This window comes from Morone saxatilis, unplaced genomic scaffold (assembly GCF_004916995.1).
Source record: "Morone saxatilis isolate NCDOM2014 unplaced genomic scaffold, NCSU_SB_2.0 Contig19, whole genome shotgun sequence".
NCBI lineage: Eukaryota > Metazoa > Chordata > Actinopteri > Moronidae > Morone > Morone saxatilis.
Window position 1 is genome coordinate 2,790,000 of NW_023339751.1, and position 10,154 is coordinate 2,800,153.

At 43.0% G+C, this 10,154-nt stretch overlaps 1 protein-coding gene across 1 annotated transcript in view; it reads left to right on the top strand.

The window, feature by feature from the left end:
- Positions 1-2,537: 2,537 nt before the first annotated feature.
- The window catches only part of LOC118329576 (adhesion G protein-coupled receptor A3), a gene marked incomplete in the record, with an annotated part of 143,188 nt that continues 135,571 nt past the window's right edge, over positions 2,538-10,154 (top strand). Inside the window, 1 exon segment of the mRNA XM_035663798.1 lies at positions 2,538-3,255. Coding sequence (XP_035519691.1) covers positions 3,038-3,255 — 218 coding nt within the window.

Sequence of the window (10,154 nt, forward strand, 5' to 3'; positions counted from 1 at the left end):
TGCTTTACATTTGCATGTTGTTTTTGCTGTAGACATTTCAACCTCAGCTGACTGAGGGAGCATTATGGTGTCTTTTTGCTATTTCACACCCTACAGATAACACCAATATAAACGACTGTGCTGTGAAACTAGAAACCACCTGTCACATTTGCTAAAAGCCGAAACAACAGCTCTCACCTTCTCTTGCACTACATCAACAACGTGGCGGGAACTCCATAAACCTACAATAAGATAAAAATGCTGTGAGCCTTCATCCCCAAAAGTCATGGACTAATAATGAGAGTCTGTCATCCTGCTGTAGCCTGGCCTCTTCAAGTGGAGCAGGTAAATATTTAGTGAGGACTGTGATTGCTGCCGGCCATGGCCCATTCATCTCTGTCACCAAGTAATAATGGAGGGCCGCAAACACTAATGTGAGAGAGGGAAAACATGAGAACATGCTCTGCAGAGGAAGACTGTTTGCATTGCTTCAGTGCAATTGACTCCATCCCTCAATTGTGCGCTAATGAGTTTTTATCTTGACTTAGTGCTGCGTTGTGGAGTCCTTTTAACAATAATGTTCAACTGTAAAGTATTTTATAGCTCAAATAATGCTGTTTGTGCTGATTAGCGCTCCCTTTCTAAACAGGTTGTCGGTGTGAGAACACAGCCACTGCCAGAAAGAAAACCTTTATAGAACGGGCTCGTGTTCATGGTTCTGTTTTCCATTAAGAGTATACAAGTAGCTCTGTGAACAGCCATGGCTCCAATCCAAGGAAATGTTTCTGCAGGCTCCATTAAAGATGGATCACTTCAAATGGTAATGTCAGCCACACCGGACGACTCCTATTGGCTTCCCAGGGGTCAGCTGGCGGGAAGATCCTCCTCTGCACTTAAAGGCACGAGGTAAATATACATCTGTGTAAACAAGCGTTGACTGACAGTCCAAGGGGGTGTCATGGGAGCACAATAAGGAGGGAATAAGGCCTCCATATGTGGATAAACACAGAGGGGAGGGACGTGTCCTGCCCTGCACAGTCTTGCTCCTGTAGGGAGAGTGTCTGTGTTTGCCTGTCAGACAGGAGAATAGGGAACAAGGACTGCTTGCAGGGTCAGTGGGAGCGGCTTTAAAAACCTCCTTTGTGCTCTTGGGCCTGCGTCGGAGACAATGCGGATAATGAGGGAGGAATTTGGCACAGTGCACACACGCACACACACAGTCATACACACACATGGGAAGCACCTCGCCCCGGCCCCGGGGAGCCCAACCAGCCAGCTGTCTCAGCTTCTGTCTCCACGGGGCAAGACACTTTATACACATGGATCCACCATCAACTGACATGATTGATGTCACTGGATACACAGTGTGAGCTGTTCAAACTCTCCATCATCTGATAAGAATAAGTGAAACTTCTTGGACCTCATTGTCTGTAGTTTTGTTTTCAAGAGACATCAAGTGGCTGGGAGCAGAATGGTTTTTATTGGTAGAGAATAGTGCTCCTGATCTCAATCAACATGTTTCACAGTCATTTATTTCCAAGTCACAGCCATGCAAGAACATTAAGACATTAAGTCAACTAAAATTCCTCATTTCTCTTTCTTTTTAGACCATATTTTGAAAAAAATATTTTAAGTTCAGCTTTAAAGAAGCTGGCCAGAGTCCAGCATTGTGTTACTGTGTCAACCTGGTCACTTTCCAACTCATATTCTTTATTTATTGCCATCATTTAAATGAATGTCAGGTTTACAAGTGTGTCCTTTGCTCATAAAGTGCTGCACGCCTCCAGCAGCTAATCAAAGGAGAGCAATATGGCTGTCGATACATTAACATGACACTGTAGTGTACTATAGGAAACATAATTATTCTCACTTTAGTTTTGAGGATACAAACAACGATGTGTATTTGATTATCATTTTTAGGATTCAACATAAATCTTTCCAGGAACAGCTGCAAAGGAATTGTTTAAGTAATGTCTGGATTTCTGTATATTGTTTTATACTTAAATAACTGATATAAGTATAGAGAATTCTAGACTTCTTTTAAGACAGTTTTGAGAGCACTGTGGTGATTCAGAAGTGATTCAAGGTTTAGATCATTTTCAGTTTATGTACAGGCCTCACAAAGTGGATACAAACAGTTCCCCTGCAGCTGTTCCTGAGTAAATGAGGAGAATCAAACAAACAGCAACACTTTTCATCACTCGGTGTAAATGTTTGTGTTCGAGAAATCATGCCTGACACACATGCAGCATACACTGCTGCTGCAGATCCCAAAGTGGGGCTCAGGGATCTCCGTTAGAACCTTGGAGGTGGCACAGTAGAGAAATGGTTTAATTTCACTGTTATTTCATCCGCTGATTACTGTTTGGATCCGATGATTTACTCCCCTTTCACTGGAAATGAGCACTTATGTGAGAGGAATAAAAGGAATACAAGGTTTATTGATATCAGATGTTATCAAATGGGTGTCTGTGGCCTTGTGTATCTATTTGGGAAATGAAAAGTGTAGAAGCCCACGCTGGAGCTCGTCAGACCTCGGCGGGGAGGGACTTTCTGGACACTGCGCAACAAGTCCTGGGGCGCAAGAAGTGGATGATGAGAGTGAATGACAACAAGGCATGCAGTAGCTCAGACAGGAGACGGATCTATACTGGATAATTAGGTACGATTCTTTTTCATATCTCACCCACATATTTCATTCATGCTGCCGCTCGGAAATGATGTGTCGCAGTAAAGTTTATCCGGACTTTGAAAGCGCGCCGTTGGAAGTTTTCCCCACACATGCCGCGGCACCGAAAATAGTTTGGAGGACTTATTATAACCCAGAATGGCGAAGATACACCGTTTCACACCCCTGACGCATTGCATTTCTCTCAGATTTAATCGCAGAAATAGCGCTGAAAGTTTGCCGCTGTTGGGAACACAGCAGGTGACCAGCGGGACAGCTCGATCCCAGGCTGGACCTTAATGTAACGGAAGGCAACGTGAAATGGTCCCGACTTGTCACAGAAGCTGGGAGGACATCACTTGAACGGATTTAAAAGAACCTCGGTCCACTATGAGAGCGCTGTGCTTGTTGTGCGTAATCGTGGGGCTGTGGGAGTCGAGCCTGAGCAACAGAAACTGTCCGGACCTGATCGTTGACAGCTGTCACTGCTCGGCGGAGAGGTCCAAGGAGCTGAGCAGGCAGCACGTCCGAGTCAAAGTTGTGTGTGATGATGTGGACTTGATGGACACCCTGCAGCCCAGTTTCTTACCCAACAGAACCGTTTCCCTGTAAGTAGGTTTCACTTTCATAGCACTGCCAGCTCATCCTACCTAAAGAAACACTAATTATCCTACAGGAGCAATATGTGTCCCAGGGGCCCAACCACATTTGGAAAATCTCATAGATTTAAATTTTGCATTGAATCAGATAACTATTTGATCTGGACTTCCTGTAGGACATAATTTAGTGATACATTTATTTCATTTTCTGGAATTGGGATGCTGCTAGTGGATGGATTTTTTCTGGGGGGCCTTGGAGCTCTCTAAAGGGCCCCTGGAGATCCTTAAATCCCTGTTAGAGGACCTGAAATCATGGGCAAGAGCATTAAGTGTTATAAATTGATTCCACAAGGTTAAACAGCCTTGACACAATTCATCAGTGTGTCTTTTAAATGAGTTTTAGATGGGTAGCAGTACCGTGCACGTTGAATAAATCAATAGCTGCGGATTATACTGTGCTGAATTTACAGAAATATTACAGGTACATATCGATACCCATGGATTAAAATGTCACAATAAGGTTGCTAAACTCACCTCAAATGCACTCCCATACAACAGTACAGTAAACGTACACATTAGGAAGGCAAAGAAAAACACATGACTTTAATTAGCTATGCTATTTTGCCATTGCATATCATTACAAACAGATATTTGATATAGATTTGGTATAATTTAAAACCATAATTATATCCCTGTTTCTATTAGAACTGAAACAGTTAATCATTTAATCAATTAGTCGATTGACAGAAAATTAATTGGCAACTCTGATAACTGATGTTCAGAGCCAAGGCCTTGTATCCTCATTCATGTGAGAATTTACTGCTTTTCTGTGTTGTACATCCTGTTTAATGGAATATGTTTGACTTTTGGACTGCTGGTCAGACAAAATGAGTCATTTCAATCAGAGAGAATTCATTTGTGAACAAATATATTCAATTGATATTAAAGAGGAAGAAAGTGAAGAGGAGAAAGGTGAAAAGTCTGTGGTGATTAGACCACATAGTGAAATGAGCGTAGTTGAAGGGTTTGGCGACACTGTGATTAGTATAGGAAACCTCCTGATGGAGTCTACACACTGGTGGTGATGATGATGAAGGGATGAAGAGGAAGATGTGAATGTGATGAAGATGGGACTACTGATGAGCTCATCCTGGGCGCTGGACTAGAAGAACTGGAGGTGAAATGACAGCTGAAAGCAGCAGAGAGGAGAACAGATTTAAGGTTTGACAGCAGCAACATGATTGACTGGAGGAGAAGGTGGCTATGTCTGATTGGATTAAGTGAAAGAGTGAACGCTCATAGCTGATTAGAAAGGAGAGTGAATGAATGAGGCATAATAAGAAGGTCTTCCTGATTGAACTTACGCTGAGCTTCATTTGAAGATGTCACCTTTCTCTCTCAGAATAGACCAAACATGTAAAGGAAAAAATAATCAACCGATTCATTGATAATTCAAATGATGATTATTATAACCTTTGTTTAATTGGGTAATCTTACTGAGATCAAGATGTGTTTTTGCGAGAACATCTGATTACAGCAGAATGAATACACACCAGTCAGCCACACACCAGAACATACAAACAGCATCAGACTACTCTAAAGAGTTCCAAAATGCAAGTTAGAATTCATCAGATGGGGTGAAACTTTTGTAATTCATTCAATTTATATGGTACACAAAAAAGGGAAGCCACTAGAACTGGAATAGTGGTAGTTCTCTCTTTGACCAGTCCACTTTACACAGTGATGAGTACGATATTTATCTTGCAGCCATACTATCGACACTATAAGATAGTTGGTGGCAGCAACAAGTCCTTGTAAAGTCTTGCTCTTGTTACTGAATCACTGAATAATAGCAAAGAAAACTACCGCTCAGTTATTGACCCGTAGTTGTCCCCAGAACCCACGTTTGAGAGCCACCGTCCCTGCGTAAGCCTCATTGCGGCCTCACCTGTCTCTTGTTGTTACAGTGGCCACCTCTGCATAAAGCTCTCACCTTTCACTGGCTCTTTGGGTATATCATTTGCATTATATTCAAAGTTATTCAAACATAGATTTTGCGCCTGGATGGGGAGAGACCTCCTTTAGTATTCATCTGTGCCTCTCTTGTAGATGAAATAGCACTTCAAACCCTCGAGGGGTTGATAACTTTCCCCACGCGTCCCCCCATTTTCTGCAGCTGTACAGATTGCTAGATTAATAGACTGTTTTATTCTTGGAAACTTGAGGTCTGCCTTCCGAGTGTAAAAGCAAATACTAAATGTAAAGGCCCTTGACAAGTTACAGCCGACCACTCATTCTGAACTAAGAGCACAGTTGATTAATGGTAGCACTTTGCTTACTGCAATTTATTTGGAGTGGTGTTTGCTTCCGTGTAGGCAGGGGTCCTTTGTTCCTTTATTTGGAGAATGGTTAAAGGCTTTGTTTTGTTTTCAACATTCATCAAAGCAGGCTGTTTTGTAGCTTGCAGGTACTAACGAAGTTTGATTTTTAAAGTGGTCTACATAGATAAATCACACTAAGACTTGAGGTTTGCCTTAACAATATACAGTAACTAACTGGATGCATCTTGAAGCATCTCTCTCACGGAATGACACCTTTTCCTCAGTTCACATGAGAAATGTGAGGTTGTGTGTGTGTGTGTATGCCGCTGTGTTATGATTAAACCAGTACAAATAAGCCTGTCCCTCACTCAGTTCTATTCCTTGGTAAACTAAATCCTACGGCCGAGCTCTAGCTGGCCAGGAAGCAGTTTTCCTGCGTTAGGAAATGTGACCTTTGTCAGGCTGAAGTGGCCTCCCTGCTCGCTCTTTTGTTTAGATGTGCTGTGCAAATAAACAGATATATCAGGGGAAGTATGCACATACCGAGCTCTCCCTGAAGACTGCCCCACAAATCTCCCAAATGTCTCCCCACATGCTCTCTTCTCCTGATCTCACCACCTACGTAGACTGAGCTCCTTGTAGAGCCATTTCCTCAATGACAACTCAAGCACACTGTCACGTTCAAGTAACCCAGATCCAAATGCCACCTCTAATTAAAGGCACAGATTGGGCTTTGTTGCTTTTTCTTTTTGCCCTTTATTAATGTATCTATAAAATGTTTATGAGGAATGAACTCTGCAATAATGCAGTGCCTTGCAAATGCCAAGAAAAGCAACTTAACAAGCAAATGAAAGAACATTAGCATAAATGAGAGAGATGAAAATGAACTGTGTGCAAGAGTGTGTCAGTAACTCTCTGGGTAGCGCAGTGCCCTCACTCCTCCGACGGTTTACCGTATCGTCCATGTGGGGGGGACTGGGAGTTGAGGAGTCTGGAGCTCGGCCTGACAGCTCTGTTGACCTTGGGACCTATCTGGTGTAATGGTATCAACGCTGCCGAGCAGCAGAGGCACTGCCTCTCTGCAGAGGGCAGCAGCTGAAATTGCAGCCGACACCTGTCTCAGGCAGTGCTCTAACGGGAGGACTCGCTGCTTGTCCGGGGGAGAGGAGGGACAGATTGTGGAAGAGACAAGGGGATAGAGTGAAGATGGGAGATAGACATGGAGAGGCAGCGAAAGAGCCATTAGAGGAATAGAGGGAGTGACAGAGGGAATGCTGGGAAAGCGGGGATGGGAAGTGTTGGGTAAAAACGTCACTTGATAGCTGCGACTGAGGCTGATTGAGGTGATGTGACAGATTGTTTGGACGGGGAGGCCCTTGCCGCACAGTAACAGCTGATTGTAACTGAGCGTCTGACTCTCCTCACTGCTGGAAACTGCATGCAAACAGATACACACTGTGAACTTACATAACTGGAAACTTTCTTACAAAGTTCTTATAAAGCTGCTGCTGTTTTCCCTCCTACTGAGCTGTTGTGTTGCAACCAGACCCCGGATGCATCATTTGCATATTGTTCTGACTATTTATTCTTACCTGCTGAGTGTATCTAGCCCAATGAGTGGGGTTTGAATTCAATATCTGTATTAGTTGAAGTCACATTTTTTTTAGTCTTGCAAGCAGCTAAAATGTTGCAGTAGACATTAATCTCACCAATAGTCTCAATAGGAAACCTAGCTGACTAAAAGTAGGGATGTCGCGAGAACTGATACTTTGGTACAAAGTCAACGCCAAAGCTTTGTAAAGAACGCCTACCAGCACGGAAGAACAACCGCACGTTGAAGATGGCAAAAAGGGGCAGCTGCAATGACGACTCCTGATGTTTCAATCAGGAGCTGCAGCGTCCCATTCTGGAGATCCATGCAATTCACTGACGGAAACTCAAGAAAACATATATAATTGAATTTTTCTATATTTTAGAATATATAATATTATTTTCCATCATAGTTTTAGTTGGCAAAATGAACGCTGGCAAACAGTGTAAAACAGAACACCAGTTATTTGCTACATTAGTGTAACAATTTATGATAGTTCCAGTTTGTAGTCAGGATTCATAAAAGGAAATGGAGCTTAAGCAGTCCTAAATAGGTATTTTGTGCTTTTTATTTTCATTTACATCTTTCAATTCTCTTAACTGTTGCAGCGCTGCAGGAGAGCTGCAGTGTTTCTGATTTACTGTACTTTCAGCTGCTGAAAGTGATCCTCTTCTGGATTTGTGCATGTTCTCTCATGGAACCATGCTAAGCTCCTCCAAAGCCTGGTTGTCTCCCGTTCGAAGGAGAGAAAACGAGGGCATTCGGTCTGGGCCAGGCTCAAATCTGGAGGTGTTTGGCATGAAGTAGCCTGCTCTGTGGGCCCTCATCATCATCATCATCCTTTCAGAGACAGACAGGAGGGGCTGTTTGCGGTGTCTAGAGGGAAATGATCAGGCTGGGGCCGTAGCTGGCTCCAAACCACTACAAGAACATGTCAGTCATCATGCGAGTGCAGAGAACGACCCAGGAGACGCCACAGGAAGCATGGCTGTAAAATAGCCCTTTGGGTTTTACATAATGTGCCGCTGCATTGTGGGTGGACAGTTTATGATAGCATGATCAAAGGAGTCAGATGTTAGTATTGATCTGTGTGCATCTTCATGAGCAAATGTGGCATGTCAGAACACAATTCATTATCTTGGCTTTCTGCATACTGTCTTATTTTTTTGTATTGCTATAAATACAATTCTGTGTATTCTCCTCTCCCTTCCTCTCATATTCACTCCCTCTCTCTTATTTTCCCTCACTGTTATTCCTCTGGGGCTTTTTTCTCGTCTGCCGAGGTGCTGTTTGTGCTCTACCCTCTTCAGAGTTCTGAGTACTTCTACATGAATATTTCATTGACGTGCACACATAGCCCGTCCATATTCTCCTGTGCATTACCTCACTGACAAACCCTGTGAGCACACACAGCATCGAGACATTCCGAGCGTAAAATGCCTTAAATGATATGTCACACATATACGTAGAGCGCTGGCTGTTAATCTAAAGATACGTGACCAAAATGCCCCCCATACAATATGTTGTATCTGACATCTCACACAGCAAGGAGTCATGCCAATCTCTCTGGCCCTCTGTTGCCTTCTCTCTTGCTTATCACCAGCGATATGGAAGATTTTAGAAAAGCAAAAGGCTCATCTTTAGATGAGTGCACTCTCCAATATCAGTCGTCTAAGCCCCAGAGGGCGTAATACTTTTAGATCCCAGCACTTTTCCCTCTGCGATAGCTAAAGCCAAGAACATTTGCCCTTGTGTTATCTCAAGAACCGTGAGGTCAGGGCCGATCCGTAACGTTACTGCATGTTAGAAGCTGCCGGTCTCCTTAATAAGTAGGTATTGATTTATTTCTTCTACAGCAATGGCTTAGTATTTTGTCAAGGTTTTTTCCAGGCTTCCACGTATGTGTATTGATACATCACTCAGAGATGGTGCAGGTCCACCGGCCTTCAGATTGGTTGTGAGAAAACTACTGTTCATGTGGTGTGCTTTAAAGAAACAGCTGATCAGCTTTGCTTTAGACAATAATGATTCACTGATCGAGAGTTCATGACCGCTAGGGGAGAGAGGAGTCCGTAAATTCTGTTGTAGCCTTGAAACACCAAGAATGTGTCGAAACCCAGACTTACCATCTAAAAAAATTAGGTAAAGATAAATATAAGTGTCTGCCAAAGATACTTCTCCGCTTTGCTATCGCTGCCTCCTCCCCACACCACTGAGTAAATACTAAAGTTACTTAAAGGGTCATAAATTTGAGAGCGCAGAGGAGGCCAACGTAGAAGCTTGTTGTCTTTTCCCTGTTTCCTGACTCATTGTAAAACACAGTGATTAAAACCCTGATGTGTGTTGCTTCTGTTGCAGGGTGTGATCTCAGTGGGAAGCATATAAGCTCTCCTGCCTGTCTCACAGGAGCTTTGGCAGGCCTTTATCAGCACTGTGTGCTGGTGTGTGTGCACATGCATGTGTGTGTGTGTTTATGCATACTGTGTTTGAATCAGGGAGTAGCTGTGCATGGGTACGGGTGTATACGTAGAAGGCTTGACATGTCATCTTGTATATTTGTCACTCACAATGCTACCTCACTACATCCACATGTTGCTCGGCTCAGTCAGGGCAAGTCATTGATGCTCTGTGGTTATATCACATGATGGTGAGCTGAATACTCATACTAATCATCTAGTAGCTGTAGGATTTGGTCTAGGACAATCAACTAATCCTTAATGGTACACTGTTAAATAGTATTTTATTGAATCTACATCCACTTTTGAATCCCTTATCAAATCCATTTAGGTTTAGGTTTCCAAATGTGTACGTCTTTACGAAGATTCAGATGAGATCTGAAATGACCTTTTGTTAGCTCAGAAGGCACTAAAAGGCAAAATACTTTGTTTGCAACTTGCTGGTTACAGCCTGAAAATCAGTTAAGCAGCATAAGATACTAAATGTCGATTTAATGAATCTGACACAGATGCTAGCGTACTTTGCACATCTAATTTTTG